General features: G+C 44.1%; 1 protein-coding gene and 1 pseudogene across 3 annotated transcripts; both read right to left on the minus strand.

Annotated features, from left to right (window-relative positions):
• Positions 1-1,445: 1,445 nt before the first annotated feature.
• LOC133921062 (alpha-aminoadipic semialdehyde synthase-like) lies at positions 1,446-20,690 on the minus strand. Of its 3 annotated transcripts, none has more exons than XM_062365779.1 (26): positions 20,548-20,690; positions 18,993-19,043; positions 18,631-18,894; positions 18,444-18,524; positions 18,226-18,355; positions 17,800-17,973; positions 16,925-17,004; positions 16,424-16,540; positions 16,030-16,105; positions 15,430-15,601; positions 15,016-15,112; positions 14,750-14,913; positions 11,779-11,833; positions 11,491-11,631; positions 6,925-7,245; positions 6,646-6,726; positions 6,329-6,394; positions 6,085-6,202; positions 4,057-4,186; positions 3,841-3,920; positions 3,290-3,448; positions 2,943-3,201; positions 2,631-2,739; positions 2,004-2,165; positions 1,850-1,919; positions 1,446-1,762 (listed from the first exon to the last, which is right to left on the minus strand). In XM_062365779.1, the coding sequence occupies exons 2-26, from the start codon at positions 19,011-19,013 to the stop codon at positions 1,707-1,709; spliced, it is 3,183 nt and encodes a 1,060-aa protein (XP_062221763.1). In that variant the 5' UTR covers positions 19,014-19,043; positions 20,548-20,690; the 3' UTR covers positions 1,446-1,706. The 3 variants fall into 3 exon arrangements, with proteins under 3 accessions (XP_062221763.1, XP_062221762.1, XP_062221764.1); XM_062365778.1 differs by having other exon boundaries at positions 18,444-18,530; XM_062365780.1 differs by lacking the exons at positions 15,016-15,112; positions 15,430-15,601; positions 16,030-16,105; ... (6 more) ...; positions 18,993-19,043; positions 20,548-20,690 and having other exon boundaries at positions 11,491-11,701; positions 14,750-14,833.
• LOC133923292 (U2 spliceosomal RNA) lies at positions 16,628-16,773 on the minus strand (annotated as a pseudogene).
• Positions 20,691-23,345: the final 2,655 nt, after the last annotated feature.

Below are 23,345 nucleotides of genomic sequence, written 5' to 3' on the forward strand. Positions count from 1 at the left end.
CAGTCCGCACGTGCTGACGTGGTGCGGTGATGCCTTGTATCTTTATCGTCCCTCTCACCGGCATCTGGCAGGTGATTGGATTTCTGGGATAACAGCTATTGAGCCGTATCTTGCCTCGATTACCAACTTGTTCCAATGATTCTCCCTATGAGTTTCCATCTTCTTTTTATCATAAACAATCTAGATGCATGGTTATAATGCTAAGCGATGATTGAATATATTGAAATTGGATTAGATAATTGAGTACAATAGATAAGATCTTGTTGGTTCTCTGATTACTAAAAGGCATAGGCAACAACTGGTGTTTATGCTTTGTTTCTATATGATCGGTTTTGGTATACCGATTTTGAGATTATGTTATTTTCAGTTTACTGTCTAATTGCGTTGAAGGTCTGGACATGAGCTACTGTTATCTATGATTTGGGCTTAATCTGTTATGGTTGGTGTATGAAATAGCAGTAGGTTTGATGGCTCTGTAACTATAGTTACAAGCTCCTGCTGTTCTGTTGCGTTGCTAGTTTCTCGTTATATATGTGCTTATTTCTCTTCTAGTGTTTAATCACTTGATTAGTAACTCTGTCCACTATGTTGTAGTAATTCAAAGAACTGTTTATCAAGATCTTGTCTAGCTGTGATCCTCAGAGAGCAAATTTGACACATATCATGCAGTACTGTTTTTTATACAGGTTGAACGATCTCTTTATTTTTGTGCTGGCAGCTCATTCTTCTATGAACATATATTTTATATATACTATCTTCTGCTCTTGTTACTTGTTATAAAATATAAATATATATACTCTTATTATCGCATATTTTACAACATAAAATACCTAGTGGGGCGCGGACATGGCTGCATCGTAGGTAGCACAGACGGTGGCGTTGCTTGGCCGGTGAGGCAGGCAATCGGGTCGCGTGGAGCCGCGGGTATGCCGAGATAGCCTGTGCGCGCGGTCCCTGCACGCTGGACTGGACACGACCGAGCATCAGACCTGAGAGGCTGAGACGCAATGCCCGCCTTTCATCCGAGCCAGACCCGCGCGCAGTTTGCAGATGCAGGAGGAGCCCCTTGCCGGGAGTCGGTCCCGTCGACCACGCGCCGGCTCACGGCCCATCCGCCGTTTCGCCCGCGGCGCCTGTGCGCCCCGACACCCTCGACCAAGTGCGCGCGGGTGCTGCAGCCATCGGGGCGGCACACGCACGAACCGACGAGTCGGCCGCCTGGACTCCTGGAGTCGCCACCCACACCCCGGCACCGGCTGGAACGCGACAGGGGTACTTGCCCGCGCCCTCGAGCTCGTTGGCAGGGCGCGGCCGGAGCGCGCCGTTGCTTGATGATCAGGCCATGGCACACGGCACGCGCACCGGACGCCTGTGCCGGTGTGCCCTCCGCTATGTTGAGTTAACAGGAAGTGGCCAACGGCATAGCGAGTCGGCGACGGCCCAGGTAAGCCCGACAACGAACCAACTGATTCGGCACCGTTTTATTCATAGGGGATATTTATAGAGAGTCCATTAATTACACAAGGACGAACCGTTGTTCTTCGGGAGCTGTTCTTTGCCCTCGCTTACACCAGCGGCAGCATATAATATGTACAGAAGCTATATGTACACTGCTAGTATATCGCTATAGTATTGCAAAAGGCTGGAACAGTATCCATTTTCTAAAAAATAATATCAATGTAGTATGTAGTAGTTACTTGGAATTCTCAAGTCTCCACCCTCTCCGTCATCTTGATGCCTGATGATTCCAGGATCTCCAGCGCTTCACACATGCAAACACACGATTCAGTACAGTTGCACAGCGTAGTACTTCCATAAGCATAAGAACCATGGTCTGCGTTGCACTCACCCGGAATGTAGATTTCAGGTTCCAGTGGCCTGATCACTCCTTTCCTCTGGACCTTGTTCTGGAGCAAGAGCTGCAATAAGACACGAGTAGATAAATACATGCTTTTGCTTTATCCATTGGCAAGTGAAAGTACTACTGTGGTTAAGTATACTACCAGAGCCCCTACTGCTGCTGGGATCCCGACGGTGAGCGCCATGGCACTATTGGATCTGCCATTTTCAACCTTTCCGAACTCCAGCAGTGTTGCTTTGTGCTTTTCGGTTGGTCGCCCATCTGGGTATTCCACCTCCACTTCATGGTGCAGAAGTACCATGTCCTGATTTACAAGAGCAATATAGGCATTTGCAGTGTTAGTAGTGGTGATTCAAGGAGAGTAAATAATTTGGTTCTCCTTTTCGAGAATGACCAAAAACATTCTATGCGATATGGTGCACAGTGAAAAGCAGAAATTCAGACTGCACATTTATCACTAAATTGGCAATCTACTACAAATCTATAGGCCATCAATGTGTTTTTGCATGTGGATTTCAGCCCTGCCAAGTTCATATTGAATTAAGGCAAGGACGAAGAGTGAAATTATTAGTCCGGACTCCGGATCGTTGCATCTTTTCGCTATCTTCTCTAATTTCTTTTTCTGACAAACATATGTTGAGTCCCATATAGTGATATTGGCAGAAAAAGGATTTACTTTTTGTGACATATTCTGTGCTACACCTAATATAACAGCTAAATGCAATACATGAGATATAAGGTAGACAGGCGGTCAAATAGTAAGTCTCACCTGCTCATTGTCGTCATAGGCCATCCTCTGTTCCATTCGTTGGCAAATCACATCCAATGCACTTGAACAATCCTTAGGAATCTGTGTCTCCTCATGTAGTCCCAGGAACCTAGCCAGCGTATGATTGTGTTTTGTCAGTCGTAGCATACAACTTCAAAATTAATGTTGCTTGTTTCTAACATAAATTCCTATATTTTCATTATTCAGAGGAATATTAAGATATACATATGTCTTGATGGCATTATTTACATGGCACTATAGCTGTAGTTCATAAAAGAGGTGACATTTTGTAGCACAGGATCAGGAACTAACTTGATGGTTTTGACCGTCTTAACAGCTGTTTCGTTCTCTTTGCAATGCCCAAGGATCAACAGTCTGGAGATCAATTCATCATCATGTCCTCCGGAGACTTCAGTATTTACGTTTGTGGTAGTCGTAGAGATACTATCAACATTAAGGAGTTTATCGAGAAAACTCCTATATGTTGGACGATTGATCTCTTGCAACAGTGGATGATTTACAGCATCAAAAAACCCAATTTTTGACAGGGTAGCCATTATATCACTAAATCCTGTACAAGTGCAACCGAACTGTGAATTGAAAATGTAATTTGCAGTGAAAAAGAACGTCTCACTGAAAATAGTACATCGATGCTTTACCTTCATAGCGAAGAGTAGCCCTGTATACAGTAGATGCTTCTTTGGAGATCCCATACAGGTCTCCATATACCAAGGAACTCCGATTTGGCAAGTGTTCCAGAGCAAAAGCTGGAAGCTCTGGTAGTCTGAGCCCCTTTGCAGAGTCATACAATTTATTACCTGTTGAATTGGTAAGGAAATCACTCGACCACTGTATGTGGAATAAACAATTGTTTCAACAGCTTGTTAGATTCCAGGATACTAAAACTTATGCGAAATCTCCACAAATTGTCTATTAGTGGATAGGAAACTAACACATGGGTTAAGTATAAAACTGGTCCTTGAAACTGTCACGTTTCGTTAATAAGACAGGCACATATGTAGGTCTTGTATTGGTGCTATTCTACTCGGTGAGTTTATTTGGGTTGGGTGTTGTAATCTGTACACTCTACTTCGGTCTTTAATGAATAGGCAGAGCTCCTACCATCCATTTTTTTTAAAAAAAAAAGACAGGGCATTGAATATGTGCTCGTTCCTTCCTAGCCATGTGATGAGACATGTAGCTAACTTACCGTCTACATGGATGATCTGTCCAAGAAATTTGTAGACAGCAGGATTTCTCCCAGCTCGGAGGGCACCAGCTGGGTTCCAACTAAAAGAAGAAAAATAATAATTACTATTTCTGGAAAAACATGCTGCATGCAGTATTATATTAACAAACTTCGGATGTAGAAATATCATTATACTACAAGAGATAGTTGAATTATTTAGAAAGATATAACATTTACCTGAACTTATAGGCCAGTGGATTGTTTGCAGCAGCTGGAGATGGAAGTCCACCACAGAAAGATGTAAATGCCTTTATTTTTCCCTTTCGAGCATGTGCTTCATCAATCATCTTCATTGACATCATGTGATCTGCATACAGTAGATACATTTAAGCTTGATCTTACATGAAAATTTAGCCCGCAATGAAAGAACACCTTTTCTCATTTCATAATAGTTTTATTCTAGAATACGCAGGAGACGTGCGTATCATTGCATTAAGAAGGACCCGGAGGAGATAGGTCCGGAGGCCAAAAAAGGAAGTTAAATACAATGGACCCAAGGGACCACGGACGAAAAAAAGAAAGAGAGAAAGAAAGAAAGAAAGAAAGAAAGGAAGAGGGAAGGAAGAAGAACACGGAGGAAAGCAACAGGCAGAAACCAACTACCGCGAGAAGCACAGCTTAATGGATAGACCGAGAGCTACGCAAGTGAGCCAAAAGCGTAGCTAGGTGAACTGCTCCGGCTGCGCACCATTGCTCCGCCGCACTCCAGATGGAAGCCAACAACGAAGCGGTAGAAGAACGACTGTTACTGAACACGATGCTGTTACGCGTCACCCAAATTGTCCAGGCAGCAAGGAGAATAAGAGAGTCCAATCCACGGCGCAGGTCCTTAACAACGCCACCACGCAAGTTGAGCCACCAATCACCGAAAGACGGTTGATCCAAAGGAGGATGAACTCCTAGCAGTCGCCACCAGATTTCCCTCGCCCAGACACAGTGGAGAAGCAAGTGGTCCGTCGTCTCCGGGAGCTGGGAACAGAACGCACAGGAGCCATCCGCCTGCAGCCCGTGGCGCCGCCGTCGATCAGCCGTCCACAACCTCCCGATCAAACTCTGCCAGGCAAAGAATTTCACCTTTCTGGGCGCCCAAGACTTCCAGATCAACTTCGCCCCAACGAAGAACTCGGAACCCTGGAAAAGCATCCTATAGGCGGAGCGGGCCGAGTACTCGCCAGTTGCGGTCCACCTCCACACCGGCCGGTCTACACCAGAAGAGAGATGGACAGAATCCAGCCGAACCCAAAGCCACATGTACTGGGCAAGCATGTCCAGATGGAGCGGCCCTGACAAGTCCCTGGTCCAACGCCGCCCACACAGAGCGTCAGCCACCGTTCTTGAGTTGAGCACCGACGGCGCAACGCAAGGGAGGAGAGCAGGAGCCAGAGAGCGAATAGACTTCCCGTCCAACCAAGCGTCTCGCCAGAACAGCGCTCTTCTACCATTGCCGACCTCCACGGTCGTCGAAGCGTCGAAGAGAGCGAGAACCTGGCGCTCATGCTGCAAAGGAAGAGAGCCCCACGGCCTATCCGGGTCTGTCCTCTGCCACCACAGCCAGCGCAAGCGGAGGGCCACCCCGGCACGTCGGAGATCAAGAATTCCGAGACCACCATAGTCCAGGGGCCGGCAAACCTTGGACCAAGCGACGGCGTTGCAGCCCCCGGAAGAGGTCCTCTCTCCGGCCCATAAGAAGGATTTTCTGATCCTGTCAACCTCCTTAATCGCCCAAAGCGGCACGGTAATGGACAGCATGATGTGCAGGGGCGTAGAGGACAGCACAGAACGCACCAGAGCCGCTCTGCCGGGTCTTGAAATCAGCTTAGCCTGCCAAGTCGGCAACCTGGCCGCCACCCTGTCGATTAAAGGTTGAAGATCACACCTACGGAGGCGGCCGGGAGACAGCGGGACACCCAAGTACTGCAGCGGAAAATCAGAAAGCCCGCAAGGAAGGAGTTCCCGGGCACGGCTGGTCTCCTCTTCAGAGCAGTTAAGCGAGGCCGCCGTGCTTTTGTTCAAATTAGTTCGGAGTCCAGAAGCTTCCCCAAAGAAGCGGAGGACGGCGAGATGGCCCAGAATATCTCGTCGAGACGGCGATAAGAAGAGCACAACAAAGTATTCCCTATCAATTCCATGAACATATATGTACCATATGCAAACAAAGTATTCCCATTTAACTGTACATGATTGACCATTATATCGAGTAAGTACCTATGCCAGGATCCAGGCCCATTTCACAAAGTATAGTTACACCTGCACCCTGAGCAGCCTGGTCCAACTTTGACATGGATTCATCGACATAGCTTGCTGTGACCAAGTGCTTCTTGAGCTGTAATGGATGAACTTGACTAAGTCAGCTGACGAAATCCCTCAGTATGGATATCTCGTCAATAATGGTTGAAAGTCTCAACAGAGCCTCAAGGATTAATACATCAGGGTCAAGTAAGAAGACTACCTCTATGCATACGCTTGCAATGACAGCATGGAAACTAGCAGGTAGCAAGCTAACTACAACTTCAACCTGCAAGAGGAGCTCACATAATCAAATTCGCAATCTTCTGGCCAGTTAGTACAGTAATTAACAAATTTAGGGGTAAAAGTTAAAATATCATTTCCCTCAAAAAAAGTTTAAATATCTGATGAAAAAAAGCACAAATCAATATCCTGAACTGCAAATAATTGGTACCTTTGTTTGGCACGCTTTTTTGTAGCCTCCACTCTTATGTTCATTATAAGATTTCAGATGATATAATATATCAGAATTAAAATTACCTGTGAAACAAGATCTGAAAGACTTTCAATATCAGCAACATCAAGCTGAGTAGCCGTTGCGTTTTTTATTCCATCAACTGTCTGTATGTACAGATACAGAGACATGAGAAACTTAATGGTTGAATCCTACACGGACCGTACACACCAGGGCCGGAATACTGTATTTTGAATTATTGCTCACTGATGTCCATAGAGCATGTCAATAGCTAGTCATGCAGGGAATAAAAAAGTACACAAAAAAGTGTCAAGAGTTAAGGAATGCAACGCTGTGGGAATTACCTCTTCTGAATCTTTTTGATACAAAGATGCCACAATAACATGAATTTGATCTGTGTTATTGTCATTAGCACCATTACTATAGATGTTTGGACGAGACGCTAGAAACTCAGCAGCTGGTCGACAAACTCTTCCAGCTCCAAGAATTAAAACCTTTGGCCCTCCTTTATCCATGCTGTCACCAGTTCCACATTCGTTGACTTCTCCTATCTTCAGAGATAATTCAGTTTTGTCCCTGGCACTATGATCTCCATCATGTGCATTAGCTAGAGAAGTCAAGGAATCAATAATCTTATCCAATGTAGCGGTGTCATCTGCTCCTACCTGAAAAAAGGCATGTATTATTGTTTCAGACACAAATCGAATTATGGTTATATTCGCAACAAAGAAATGCAAGTACACGTTAAGCTAAAAAATAGCGAAACATTGGATATAAGGTATCAAAGATCCAAAACATTTTGAGAGTGTTTTGGCCTGGACTCGACGGCTTCCATGAGACTGTGCTCCAAGCGTGGTCGGCTCCGGTGGCGGCCACTTGCCCGATTCAGCGTCTTGCCTTGAAGTACATCGGTCTTACCCGGAGTCTGCAGGCTTGGAGCCAATGTAAGATCGGAAACATGAACTCTCAGCTTCACCTGGCTCAGGAGCTACTCCACCGGTTGGACATCGCTCAAGATGGCCAGTGCCTGTCACGTTTGGAGGCTTGGCTACGCCATCGTCTCAAGAAACATTGTCTGGCTCTTGCCTCCCTCCAGCACACCATTGCACGTTCTCAGTCGCGAATTTCTTGGCTGCAGGAAGGCGATGCCAACACATCTTTCTTCCATTTGCGCGCCAGATACCACAAGCGGAAGAACTTCGTGGCTAGGCTCAAGGTTGACGATCAAGTACTGACCTCTCAGGAAGACAAGGCGCAGATGGTTTGGAATTTCTACAATGATCTGTTTGGCTCACCGTACCAACGGCATGCTACCTTGAACCTACAATCCTTCCATCCTGCTTCTTTTGAGCTGGGTGAGTTGGAATTACTGTTCGATAAAGATGAAGTGTGGAATACCATGAAGCAGTTGCCGCTTGACAAAGCACCAAGTCCGGACAGGTTCACGAGCAGATTCTGTAAGGAGTGTTGGTCGGTGATCAAAGAGGATATCTTAGCGGTGCTGCATGCGTTGCACGGTGGTGACGGTAGGAAGCTACATCTCTTGAACTCTGCTTTCTTGATTTTAATCCCCAAAGCGTCGGACGCCAAACACGTGCTGGATTTTCGACCAATAAGCTTGGTTCATAGCTTTGCAAAGCTAGTCACTAAACTGTTGGCTAACCGCCTTGCACCAAGACTGCCATTGATGGTATTTGTCAAAGTGCCTTCATCAAAGGTCATTGTATCCATGACAATTTCCTCCTTGTTCAGCAAATGGCCAAGTTTCTTCACAATCAAAAGAAGCCTTAGGTTCTTCTCAAGCTCGACATTATGAAGGCATTCGACTCGGTGTCTTGGTCTTTTCTGCTGGAGGTGCTTGTGCACTTGGGATTTGGACCTCGGTGGAGGAGCATGTTGTGCATGCTGTTGGCATCCTCATTAACTAGAGTCCTTCTCAATGGCTGCCCGGGAGAGGTGATCGAACACCGCCGTGGACTCCGTCAAGGCGATCAGCTGTACCTGATGCTTTGTCATGGATGTTTTGAATGCGTTGTTTGTCAAGGCTGGGCAGGAGGGATTGCTGCAACAGTTGGCAAACAAGGTCATTGGACACCGTCTTTCCATGTACACTGATGACGTTGTGTTGTTCATCCATAAGACGACCCGAGATCTATCAATAACCAAGGCCATCCTTCACTGCTTCGCGTGTGGCGTCGGGCTTGAGAACCAACATGCACAAGAGCTCTATCATTCCAATCCAGTGCTTGGAGAGCAACTTAGACCTTGTCTGTGCGGAGCTACCATGCACGCTCACGAGCTTCCCATGCAAATATTTGGGCTTACCTCTGTCGATCCGCAAACTACGTAGGGCGGACCTGCAGCCGCTCCTCGAAAAAATTGACGATCTGCTACCGCGATGGAAGGCGGGGCTGATGAATACCGCGGGAAGATCCATCCTGCTACGTGTTGTCCTCACAGCGGTCCCTATCTACACGCTCTTGGATCTGGATGTGCTGAAGTGGTTGCTCAGGGCCATTGACAAGAGACGGAGGGCGCTCCTCTGAAAGGGTAGACACAAGGTTCATGGCAGGCATTGTGCTGTGGCCTGGAAGCGTGTGTGTTGGCCGTTGGATCTTGGTGGTCTCGACATCCATAACCTTGAGATTCTCGGTTGGTCCCTTTGGATGCGTTGGCTTTGGTATGTAGAAGACGCAGCTAGATCGTCCATGGGCGACGATTGGCATTGCAATCCATGCCAATGTGCGTGCACTCTTCACGATGTCTATGGTTTCGGTGGTTGGAGATGGTAGATTGACGCTATTTTGGTCCGACCGATGGCTCCTTGGTCGCTCCTTGATGGATTTGGCGCCGGCCTTGCTCCTGTTTGTGGCGAAGAGGACGATTGCTAGGTGAACAATCTTTGAGGCTTTACAGGACTGCGCTTGGATTCTAGACATCAGTAGCGACTTGTCTGTTCCAGTGCTGGTGGACTATCTGCAAGTGTGGAGGCACTGGATGGCGTAGCCCTAAGGGAGGATTGCCCTGACCAGCATCGGTGGACACCAATGGCTTCAGGCACGTTCTCGTCACGCTCGGCATATCGCCGATTCTTCACAGGTGCCATCAGCTTCGAACCTTACAAGAGGATCTGGAAGACGTGGGCGCCGCTGCGTGCTAAGTTCTTCATCTGGTTGGCTACGCTAAATAGATGTTGGACTGCGGACCGTCTTGTGCGTCGGGGCCTTTAGCACCCATAGAGCTGCCCCCTTTGTGACCAGGCAACTGAAATGGTGCAACATCTACTTACGGATTGTGTTTTTGCAAGGGAGGTTCGGCTCTAGGTGCTTCAACATGTAGGACTGCATGAGTTGGCATTGGAGGACTCGACAACGTCTTCCAAATTTGGTGGCAGCAAACTCAGCACAGAGTGTCCAAGGAGGTTCAAAAGGGTCTGGACTCTTTGGTGATCCTTGTGGCCTGATCCATTTAGAAACTTCGTAACCGATGTGTCTTCGACGGCGATCGGCCTATTGTGAGGAGTCTGCTATGGGAGATCAACAAAGAGGCCCGGCTTTGGTGTAAGGGGGGAGCTGTGGGGCTGTGTTTCTTTATTGGGGTGAGTTTGTCGGCCGAGGTCACAATCAAAATTTTGTGGCGCGCTTTAGACTAAAAACTAACCTGGCCGTTGGTACGGTTTGTGTTTGAATGGTTCTTCTCTTAATATAATGACACGCAACTCTCCTGCACGTTCGAAAAAAAAAAGATCCAAAACACACCCAACATCAAAACAATGAAGATCCAGGGTAGCTAAGATAAATAAGGTAAAATCAATCTGTACCTTCTACGATCTACGTTAATTATTTCAGATATGGTACTTCAGGTAGACTTATTATTAAATTAACAGTATGTCTTATACCATCTAATAGAAGATGAGTTCAGGATGTTTTTTTTTAAAAAAAAAAGAAGAGTCAAATTCCAATAAGCTGCTAAAAATAGCTGCCACATTTGAACAACAGAATATTGGATGGAAATCGATAATCCATACATGTGAAGAAGGAAGTTTAAGATCGATGGTAGAGTTCTCAAAAGAAAATTATGCTTGCCGAAACAGGGTATCTCTGTTGAGTTTGTTAAATTGCGAAAATAAATAATAGCTGCGAAGCAAAGCTCCAGAAACTGTCATGCCCAAAATTGTTGTGAGGAACACAGCTCAAAAGAAGAAAGGAAAAGCACAAACTGATCGAAAGCAGTCCATGTTGCCGATCACTCTGAGTTCAAGACGGGCAGAATGTGCTATGCTCAGGAAGTGAAATGGAGATTGAACGACAGAACCTAATCAATGGTTGCATGAAGAGCATTGAAGGGATATCTCTGTCTGCTTTTGCCACGAACATACTGATGGGTTGATCCAAAGGGATACCTCCTCCTTTTGCAGTGGCGCAGCCGTGTAGGGATGGACAGGACTGCACGAGTGGGCCTGGTGCCAGTTCCAATTTCTTTAACTTTTTTTGGATACCTTTTAAGCTCATTATATTAGTTTCTCTTGGAAGAAATCCATTATATCAGTTACCTTCTTAAATTCCTTAGTGGATTAAAAAAAGAGCCCACCAAGCATTACTATATCTCCTTGCCGGTCTACCATGGTAAAAGGAGAATATTATGGTAGATCCATAATTCTGAAAATCTGATTATGTGACACCAACAAGATGAAACATTCTGGTTCTCAAATCACCTAGCTTTCTTGGCAATTATAAAATCTGTCTTTCTGTGCGTCAGCAAAAGAATAAATCTTCTAAAAAAACAAACTAGTAACTACAAACAAAACAAGTGATGACATGCAATATTGATTTTTTTTCCATCCAATTATATATTGAGGGAAAATTTTCATCCTAGATAATTTGTGCATCAATACAAAATTAATTTCTTACTTCAAGCTCTGAGTACGACATATCATCAGTGCTTTGTCCAACGTCACATCGAACCAATCGAAATGAACCTCCATCTGTTTCAATAATGTCCAAAGCTTCATTTATAAGGAATTTATCAAAGAGGTGCCCACTGAGAGATACCTGTTTAATTAATAAAAAGAGAAAACAATAACTGAATAATTGTGTTTCAGTAGACATCATATGCAAGTTCCTGGTTGCATATATAAAAAAAATAGTCAGATATAGATCATAAATGTACTGTAATGATGGAAAATATTATTTTCTAACCAGGGTGCTGTACTTCTTTTGAGGCAATGGATTTGCCTTGGTGGGTGCCAAATCTCTGAAAAGAATATGATATAATTTTCATAAGGACATTGTGGACCATTTAAACATGGCAGATACTGGTAAGAATATCAGGAAACTATGGCTGTAAGATACTAGGGAGATTGGGAGAATGCCAAAAAAAAATTATGCAACACGTGCCGCAATAAAAAAATTGAAAATGATGATGCTCAAATTATCGACATGATAACAGAAGAAGCATGAATAATAGTCTGTGTGTCCATTTCTCAAAAGCTAACTACTGGAAAATGCTAGTTCAAACCTAAAGTGTTTTGTTTTAAGGAGTAGAACTATAGAAGCATAAGACATGAACAGTTTAGAGCTATCTATTTTTTTGGGTGTAAACCAATACTTTTTTTCTGGAGAACGCAGGAGAGCTACGTCATTTGTATTAAGTAAGGAAAGACTAGGATCAAAGATCCCAGGAATAGTTACAGCGGGTCAGAAGCCTGAAACCTTAATTAGTTGTTACATAAGCGAGAGGAGGGGAGTTATACTCCCATGCAGGAGCTAAATGGCCATAGAAAGTGATCCAACTTGGCGCAAATGAACATTTAGTGTTGACAGGTGTGAAGCACCGGCCAGACACCATTGTTCTGCGGACATCCTAATTGTAGCTAGCAGCGCGTCAGTGGAGAAACAGTTGTTGTTGAACACTATGGCGTTTTGAGCTGACCATATTGTCCAAATGGTTAACAAGATGAGAGAATCAACCCCTTGGCGGAGTTCTTTGGCAGCCCGCGCCCGGATGTGTAGCCACCAGTCGCAGAGGGTGGACTGATCCTGCAGTGAATGAATGCCCATGATTCTCCACCAAAGCTCCCTCGCCACAACGCAGTGCAGAAACAAGTGGTCAGCCGTTTCGGGGAGCTGGGCGCAGAAGGAACAGCAATCATCCGACTGAAGACCATGGCGTCGCCGACGGGAAGCCGTCCAAAGTCTACCGTGCAGGCAGAGCCAGGCGAAGAACTTAACTTTTCTCGGCGCCCAGGCCTTCCAGATTACCTTAGCTCCGGCGAAAAATTCAGAGCCTTGGAACAGCATCTGATAGGCTGAGCTAGCGGAGTATACACCTGAGGAAGACCATCTCCAAATAATCCTATCCTCATCTTCGGTGAAGGAGAAGGAATTTAACTGATTCCATAATTGAAGGTATTGTAGAATTGCCGGTAAGGGTAGAGGTCCCGACAGGTCACGAATCCATCTTCGGTCGTCTAAAGCCTCGCGAATTGTTCTGATGCTGACGATCGAAGTAGCGATGCAACGATGAAGATCAGGGGCTATAGAGCGTATGGAACAGCCGTCAATCCAAGCGTCGTTCCAAAATAGCGTGGTCTTCCCATTCCCTACCACAAAGATTGTTGAGGCATTGAAGAGTGCGACCACCTCACGCGCGTGCTGCAGAGGGACTGAGGCGCACGGGTTGTTGAGGTCGCCCCTCTGCCGCCAGAGCCAGCGTAGACTCAACGCCATGGCCACGCGTCAAAGGTCCAGAATGCCTAGGCCGCCGTAAGCCACAGGTCTGCAGACTTTCGCCCAAGCTATGGGCAAAGACCACCTGATATGGTCGCATCACCAGCCCAAAGGAAAGACCTTCTAATCCTGTCGACTTCTTTGATGACCCAAGGTGGAACAGCAATGCAGAGCATCGTATGCAACGGCATGGTTGACAGCACTGAACGAACCAACGTCGCTCTGCCAGGCTTGGAAATGAGCCTTGCTTGCCATCTTGGGAGTTTTGCGGCCACTCGGTCGATGATATGCTGCCAGTGAGCTCTGCGCAACCGACCGATCGCCAGTGGCGCTCCCAGGTAATGTAGAGGAAAATTGGACAACCCACACGGCAGAAGGTCTTGGGCATGTCCGAGTTTTGCATCCGAGCAGTTTATGGCGATTGCCGTGCACTTGCCGAGATTCGTCTTGAGACCTGAAACCTCGCCAAAGAAGCGGAGCAAGGCGAGGTGGCTACGGATGTTACTTGGCGTAAGGGACAGGAAGAGAACCACATCGTCTGCAAATAGCGAGCAGCGGTGCTTGATCGAAGGATGGCCTGCAGGAGCAATAATGCCGGCCTCCCCAGCTCGGTGCAAAAGACGTTCCAATGTGTCCATGACGAGCACGAAGAGGAGGGGCGATAGTGAGTCCCCTTGGTGCAACCCTCTAGCATGGCGCAGGATCAAACCTGGGAAGGAGTTAAGCAGAATACGGGTTGAAGAAGAGCCCAAAAGTCCGGTGATCCAGCTGCACCATTGTTCACCGAATCCGCACGCCCTCAAGACATCCAAGAGGAAAGCCCAACAAACTGAGTCGAAGGCCTTTGAGATATCCAATTTCAACAGAATTTGAGAACGCTTAGATTTCTTCAAAAGTCGTGCAGCGGCGTGCACCATTCTGAAAACCGATACAGGTGCAAACAAACATCTCCCAGGCCCAATTCGGCAATGTATGTACAGAGGAGTGCCAGGGATATATGCAAAGTAGCACCCTATACATGAGACTAAAAGCACAGCATAAGTACGCTCTAACAACCCTCCCCAACTAGGAGAGATACAAGCTATGTTACGCCCTAGCCTGTGCCTTCATGAAGAAGCTGCCAACTGAAGCTCTGAAAGCACATACTATAGAGTAATGAGCATAAGTACACTCTAACGTAAGCCACATATTTTTGACAAGATTAGCTAATTAGCTCCTTATATTTATGGGATCTCATTCTCTCAGGGAACTACCCAGAGGAGTACAATGGTGAATGAAAGAGTAGGAATTTGGGAGAATACTCGACTTGATTATTCTCAGATAGCCCGTAGGCTTATATAGTACATCTGTGCAGGTGTTTAAACTGAGTTAGCAGTCCACCTGTTGCCGGACTCTGTTAAGATTCCAACAGTGAAGATGCAGAGAAGTATTTGAAGCTTACATCAGAGTCTTTCTCATCCTAGGAATATATTCATACAGAGACGTGAGTCTGCCAGCATGTGCAATGCAAGCTCTTCTCAAGTAGGAAGGAAGTTCCACCAGTCCCTTAGCCGAGGCCAAGCTAGCAACAAATTTAGATAATATATCTCCAAAATGTTGGGAGGCCTACATGGTTTACAACTTTAGATACAGTGGAGAAATAGTAATCTCAATGCAACAAATTGGTGCTTATACAAAAGATTTTTTTCTCTATAAGAAATCTCATACCTCTTTAGAAAACTCTGTAGGGAGAATATCAACAGCTAAGCAGATCACACCATCACCATCCATATCATCATGGTATGAATTAGTAGAAGGATCATACCTGCAGTTGTGTATCCAGTAATTAGTTAAAACTATAATTATTACAAGAACTACTAAAAGTAGTAACTACGAAGAAGCAGCCACCAAGTATCTACAGGGTGCTGTAAATAGCAGAGATTTTTCTACTGATCTACAATTACTAGGCAATGACAGACAATCAAAAGCAAATTATGCATCTGTGATGAATATCCAAAAGAATTAGGAAAACAAATGTAAGTAATGACAGCATAGCTTAGGGTATTGTGAGTACTTTTCATGCGTTATTTAGACTTTTTCCAATTTTAAATAAGACGTAACAGAAAAAAAGGAATGCATTACCGGAAGAAAGGCCTTTCTATTGATGTACTCTTGTTCACAAATTCTATGGAACCTCCAACATCACAAGTTATATCAGACACTCCAACCAAAGGGCAACCATTGTTCATCAGCTGTTGTAACTGATCGATGCTTAGTAATCGTGGAAATCTCCTCTCCCAGTACATACAGTTTACTGTAGAAACCATCAATAGATATATATTAGGATATCATGGATAAATGGCTGATCCAGCAAAGTTTTACAACAAGTAGCAGATTTTTAATAACTCCCACCATGTTTACACAAATCACAACCACAGCCTCATCAGATTCATGATCTTATCAAAACCAGCATCAGTTTTTACCCTAGCACTGTTCTATGCTATACAAATAAAAGTTAGACAACGGCTCTCCAATACTGCATTTATTTCTTACAATATTAAAATCATCCAGATGAAGAGAATTGTATGTCTAAGAGTTGTTTTAGAGTTTGTGTCAAAATAGGGAAATATCCCATTATGTCTGGTATCACACGTTCAAGATGGATAAAACCTGTTTTAGTTGGTTCTTGTTGAAGAGCACAACAGAACAATGCCAGATAAAAGCACTCAACCAAGACCATACCAATGACAGATGCATATGGAGCAATCCTTTCATGGAAAACAGGGCTGTAGTGTTCTGGATGAGCATAATAGTCAGCCTGCAGTGCCAATTTAAGATTTCTTAGTGAGGCCATTGGAAAGTAGAACATAACTTTATTAAAAAAAACACACACAAAAGATCACATATGCATAAGAAGATAACCATAAGGAAATGGTCAATGTAATGAAAAACAGAGAGGCATTAAGGACATTATCATAACCAGTAAATGCGAAAAAAGGATTATATTTGGGCATGATAAATTTAAAATGTGGGGTATGTAGTCTAATACATCTACGGTAGTGTAGTTATAACTGAACATTTCCTAGTAGAAACTAGAAATTGCAAACCTACTTGCGGTTCAAGAAATGTGCATTACTTTGTCAAAATGTCTGCCGGGATCCTTGTGAGAGACCATGTCTCTAGATGTCACAACACAGCCATATAGGTGGAATACTCTCTTGGTTGACTGAGATTGTTTAGACAAATTCTTGGCCTGTAAAATTTTAACAATAGAATATAATGAGGTCTGTTAAGAAGCATGGTCACAAATCAAAGAGATAATTCTGCTTCTGCATATAGAAAGGGGTTGGCCAAAATTTGATTCAACATTCAAACAGGACAAAGAGAAACTTACAAAAGAAATTGTTAATTATAACTAGTTAAAGTTGAACTTATGACAAGAACAAATACTACACTTGATCTTAGCCAAAAGGCCGAGAAAGGTATCTTAGCCAGACAGGTATCTTCCTCCTTTTGTACAGAGACCTCTGTTTGTTCTGGTTTTTATTCTAAAAATTATGCTGTGGGGACCTCCCCCACAGTTCTTCCGTCAAAACAAGTTGAACTTAGGACAGAAAAAGGGGTAATAGCGCAATACCGCAGAAATTTCAGGAAGTTTCTCAGCATCAACAAAGGTATGGGGCAATAACTTGAATATCTCTTGCGCACCCTGAGAAACTGTCACATGAAATTATATACATGAGGCGTAAATATTTTTAAGATCAAACCGCATACCTAAGATAATAAATTACAATAAGGTCCAGCATTTCTATTTCTTTTTGTGAAAGTGTGTGTCTGTAGACCTTTTTGGTCTATGCAATGTTATCAATTTTTTTTTTCGAACACGCAGGAGAACTACGTATCTTTGTATTAAAGAGAAGGAGAGAACAAGTACATACGTACTTCTCTGAAAGGGGGCAAAGCCACACACATGCACACCGCCGCACAAAAACACCACTGCACACCCACGCACACTCGCACTCACACAACACACACCACACACATCACAGGCATAGCCTATGGATGGCCATAGAAGGAATGACCAGAGACTAGATTGGCCAAAGAGCCCGAAGCCCCTTCGCCCCTACCATACACCAAAGTTGAGCCTCATCGGAGATTCAGTTTCACATATCTCCCATGGTACTAACAGGCTATTCAGTTTCACATATTATATTTAACCACCACAATTCAAGAAAATGTCAACAAGGTAAGATCACTTCGATCTTCAGCATGAAAGGGTGCGAATAAAATGTCCTTTTCTTTGGGCTTGCACTAAAACAACAGACACGATTATAAGCATGGTCATCAGAAAAATTCTACAAACTACAACATGATAAAGAAGGACTCTTAACTCCTAAGAGCACAAAATCCCTAAAAGACCCCTAAGAGCACAACACATGGTTACTGGTATTTGAATGAGAGGCTTCTATTGATTAAAATAAACAAATGGGAAAGTCTTAATAGCAGAATTACCATTTCCAACTCCAGTGAATACAAACACTATTGGACAAATTCCAGATGGAAGTCCGAATGTTGCTATCTCTTCACCAACGGCAATGACTGCAGCCTTGGCAGCAGCAAGCGTAGGATACATATGAGATTTCCCCAGGGAGAGAAACGGAGTCGAGTATCCAAGGCTCAAATATCCTGAAATTGTATGGGAAACCTTGAGCCGCTTGAATAATCAACAACACCAAACACAGACCTTTACAGTTATAATTTAGTATGAATCAGCAAACAACTTTATTGTAAAAAATTACTTGTAAATGAGCAAATTGCCCTTTGTGATGGAAAAAACTAGTTCCACAGATAATAAGTCTAGATAGAAAACCCAAGCATCGAAGGAATAATATTATCAGGTGAATACAGGAACTGAGAAATAAGGGCCATAGTTCTTACGCTGTCCGAGACCGTGTAAGAAGTCTATCAGCCCAGCTCTACCAGCAAACTTCCCAAATGCTAGCAACCTTTTTCCATCATCTCCAACAATTAGCTCATAATCGAACAAAGATACCCTTTGTTCGAGGATCTGAGAAGATTAGTTAACAATTTTATATTCCACAGGAATAGTAATGATGTTGCCCGAAAACATGAATGTACAAACATATGCTATATACCTTATCTAATAGCAGCATATTCTCTTTCTGAGCTTTGTGGGTGTGTGAAAAGAATGCATATGCTCGATCTGGAAGAATCATCTGTAACTGAGCAAGGGAAGACAACTCCAAACGCTTCAGAACCATGATACTGGTACAGACTACAGAGCACGGTCGAATTGAGTATCTAGCTTAATGAGTAATAAACCTTTGGTTGTTTGATGCCTATAACAAGACCACACTCTGACAGGTCATCTGAAATCTCACATCCAGCGTCCTCGTACTGAGCATCATGATGGATCCTCTTTGTGCTTGGCTGCACAATAATCCGATTTACTCCAGTTCCGCTCTTGCCTCCTCCGAGCAGAAGGCGGGCACAGTGGGAAGGAGTTAACGGTGCCCTCCTTTCCCACATATTAACAGTCTCGGCAAGAATCCCAACAACTCCATTGCCCAGCAAGGTGTCATTGCTCTGTGAGTGAAATGTAATCGACATAGTTAACATCGATATTAGAGAACAAGTTACCATAATCCTCACAGTTTTAACGACAAAAGGATCAAATTACGCACTTCAATTACTGCAGAACCCATATAGGAGTCCAATTAAGGCGCCCACAACTCCTGAAATGAAATGAATTTATGATAATCAGGTCGTTACAAGTTTCCAACGAATGATCATAGTTATTAACATGTCTGTCAGAGGAATAGAGTTCAGAATAAGGACAGGGCTGCATGACAAAGTAGTGTTAAAACTAAAAACTATTTGCTGAAAACTACTCGTTTTACTGGCTAATTGCCGGATGTTGCCTGGCAAAAAATAAAAAGAGTTTAATAATCCAACCAAAGAGCTGTCACAGCGAGTACAGCATCCTATGGTCCACGCTCACTCTCTGCCAGTCAATCAAGCAATCAAAGGGTCCAAATCAAGGTTCCGATCGGAGTCGGACAAAGAGAAGGTAGTACTACTTTACCGATGGGATTGAACTGAAATCTGAAATTGATCGTTTTCACCCCCACCAACTCGGCCCCAAACCTGGCAAAGCTCCAGTGACACGCATGTAGCCAGCCAACCACGGAACCACCTAGGGTGCGTTTGGTATATGACCATTCCTGTTTTTCAGATAAGATAATTCAATTTTTTGTTTAGTTGGATGGATGAGATGAGCCAGTTTTCTATTTAATTGGTGGGATGAGAGTGGATAGGATAAGCTAGTTTTCTGTTTAGTTGGATGAATTGGATGAGCTGAATTGGTTATAAATTAGTACATCACATGAGAAAAATATTAGTGATTTTTTAGACTTTTGGAAATTTATTGGAGGCAATAAAAATTGTTAGAAATTATAAAAGTAGATTTATTTAGAAAATTTTAATTAAATATTAGCTTATATTTTTTTAATCAAACTAATTAAAATAGGTTGTTAATGAGCTCTAGTTTGCCTATAAAAATATTTAGAATTTTTTACCACTTATAATCTAAATAAAATCGAGAGTTAAATAAAAAATATAAAATCACACGTACCAACGCTCAGTAGACGAACGTGGACGAGTCCGTCCGGGTTTTTTTAGGAATAGACTGATCAGGATCTTCAACTAATATTCCTTTCACATGGATGCGTTTCTGACCTTAAACAAACAGCCCGCAGGAGCAAAAAGGTGGATGGAGCGATCCCATCCAGCCCAAGACGATGAACCAAACGCACCCTAGTGAAGTCACTGACGCCCATACTGTCCATGGCTACCTCGTCACGGGCTGCCTGCCGCTGTCTCAGCCGTAAGCCACACACTTGTTTCAGCCATTTGTTCACTGCCTGCCTACAAGCGGCCCTATACTACTACCCAAACTAGCTCCTAAGTGCTGGCAGTGGCAGGCACCTCTCCGGGAGGAAATGCACGTGTACGGCGCCGTCGGCGTCGCGTCGGCCCCGAACGCCGCGAAACCCCATCCTTCCCTCCCGTCCGACTGACCGATCGCCGGCACCAACGCGCCCAACAGCGGCAAAACGCACTGATCGTCGGATCCCAAAAACCTCGACGCCGGAAACCTCGTCGCGAATCCCCAGCAAGAGCTCGCGTCACGGAACAAAGCAAAAAAAAACTAGCTAGATTGGTGACGCAACATCATACCTCGGGTTGCAGCGGAATGGAGAGTGCGGAGTGGAGATGGGCGAGGCGGAGGTGGCGGGTGGAGACGGGTGAGGCTGGCCGGCCCTGGAGATGTTTATCGACAGCTTAAATAGGTGGCGGAGGAGTGGAGGACGAACTGCCCGATTCCGATTTGAACACGCTAACGATTTCGGGTCAATTTTTCTGAGGTTTTGGGAGGGACGGGGACGAGGACGGATGGCGACGCCGGCGATGGGACGGCGTCGAGGAGGAGCAGGAGTTGAGTTGCGCTGTCTCACGTTGGAAGCGCAGGAGAGGAGACGCCGGAACCGGATCCTCTGATTCGAAGAAGAGAAGTCACCGGTAATATTCTGTGAGATGGTGGACAGTGCTGTGATTTACTGCAGCGATTTATTGTACCAAATATAGCGTGAATGAAACTACTGTTACGATTATGCTGTAACAAGGTACTGTATTAGAACTGTAACGATCGATCTCGTTCGTTTATTTCCAATCTGACGGTTCACAGAAGTTAAAGTCATAGATACTGTTTACCCGTGACTTTACTCTCTCACGTGGGAGGATCTCAATCCGGAGACACAGAAGGAACAAAAGGGCCGGAAGGTGAGTACAGCCGTTGGACAGGTTGCATTGCACTGGATGCCGGGCACTCGTCTAATTACGTTGCCATTTGTATCGGCAATATATATAAAAAAATTAATAGATAAATAAATATTCGATGAGAGAAATAGTCGATCAGTGCGTGAGCGAGAGGATACGGAGCTAAATTTTCTCTCGTGGAGCCCCAAATCTATTCAGTCAGCAAGCGATTTCATATTGCCTTTCCTCGACATTTGTGACTAGTTTAGGCTGGAATGCAGAAATTTTCGTACAAAACAATAGATCCTCTTCAAAATTTCCGACAAACTCGGTGCAAACGTTTTGTATCGCTGTTTGTGCTGGCTACGCTGTTGGCATTTCAAATGTGTTTAGTTCTTCTTCTTCTGCATTCCCTTAGGTTCGGACGGTGGCTCGTCACGATCATGCGCACGCACAAGCTGAGCAAAGTCAGTCACTCGATAGCCTTGTCACGTGGTTCATTCCCAAGGATGTATACTGACGAGTAAACCACCTCAGAAAAGAAAACAACGAGCAACCCAGGAAAAGACTTCCATGCGTTGCGGGGCCTCATCCTCCCCCTTCAAGTTTTCCGTTTCGCCAAAAAGAACACGAAAGATACACCAAAAGAAACAGTTTACTTACGTTAAGATTTATATTAAAGAGATAGGTAATAGTTAAGAGAATTAACGAATAGGTAGATATCATAAAGAAAGAATATATGGTTAAGATATACTGTGTATATACAAGAGCAAGAAGAGTTAAATTAAAAAAAACATAAAACAAATAGGTAAGAAAATTAATAAATAGATAAAAGAATTAACGAATAAATAAATATTAACCTAAAAAATATAGGATCAAGATATGTCATCCGTAACAAGGACATACACAATTGGATTTACCAGCTAAAAACACAAAACTAAGAAAGAAAACGAACAGCTCGAGAGCACGATAGGGGTCAAAAAAAGTTAGAAAAAGACGGTGGGCAGTTGCACAGCTCACCAGGACGATGACGCAGACAGGCCGTGGAGTTATTCTCCCTTCTTTCATCGGAGCCGAACGATGGTGCCGACGTGACGGGTATGAATTTTGCGGATAAAACAGACAGAAAGTAAACACGATAGCACGGCGGCAGCACACTAGCGTTACTCAGTAGTTATCACTTATCGCGCCACGTTTTTATTTTCCCGCAGCGTTTCGTCGTGTATACGAAATCCAAGCAGTTTCTTGCGTGTCCAACTGGGAAGAAATTAACAGTGGCTTATCATCAGGTCGACGAGAGAAGAGCCGTGCTTAGGTTGCTTGCTTGCACCACCGTACCCCAACTAAATCGGAGCACACCACACGCAATCTGAGTTCGGCGTTTAGTGTGTTCGCTGGATTGTTGCTTTCATGGCCTCTTCTAGGTACCAAAAAGGAAATGACGACAAAAGGGTTGCTTGCTTGCACCACCGTAGCCTAACTAAATCGGAGCACATCACACGCAATCTGAGTTACAGTCAGTCATGGAACTCCTGAAGACTCATCGTTAATACTGTGAGAAATTTGGTTGTGGTGTTTACAAGTGACAGGAGTGGGAGACAAACTGATGCATGCACTGGGCAGTGAGCATGAGTATTTGGTTTCTCTGACGAGGTTTTCAACCGATATATTGTATAAATAGGTTAACAAAGTGATATTTATTAAAAAGAAGATTTTTTAGTTGATTGTATCTGTCTGGATAGATTAAATTGAGTTTATGTTTGTTTTACTGAGTCTAAAATCATATGAACGGATACAAGAGTTGAGATTGTAATTGGTTTCTTATATGAAAATGATTTTATGACACAGACAAGTTGATCCACTTATATGAGCAGATGCAGAGTCTACATATGCTAGGCCAGGCTGCTCAGTGAAGCTTCACTCTCGAACTAGAATGATGTCGTATATTTGTATCCATCGGACTAGACTGAAACAGTGGATGCGAACAACTAAACATATTTTTCTCTAAGATTATATGTGTTTGGTTGCCTGTATCAAGAGTATCCCGGTTTTGCTCGTACGTATATTCCCACGGAGAAGGTTGTTTCATTGTCTATATACATTGTTTGTTCCTACATCTATAGATGCAATTATACGGTTGGAGGCTAGCTTGGTGAATACATCTGAATCGAGCTTTTCTCTGGAGTCTGATCCGGTGAATGTATTGTATCTGCTATAGT

The sequence above is a fragment of the Phragmites australis genome, chromosome 6, assembly GCF_958298935.1.
Source record: "Phragmites australis chromosome 6, lpPhrAust1.1, whole genome shotgun sequence".
Taxonomy (NCBI): Eukaryota; Viridiplantae; Streptophyta; class Magnoliopsida; order Poales; family Poaceae; genus Phragmites; species Phragmites australis.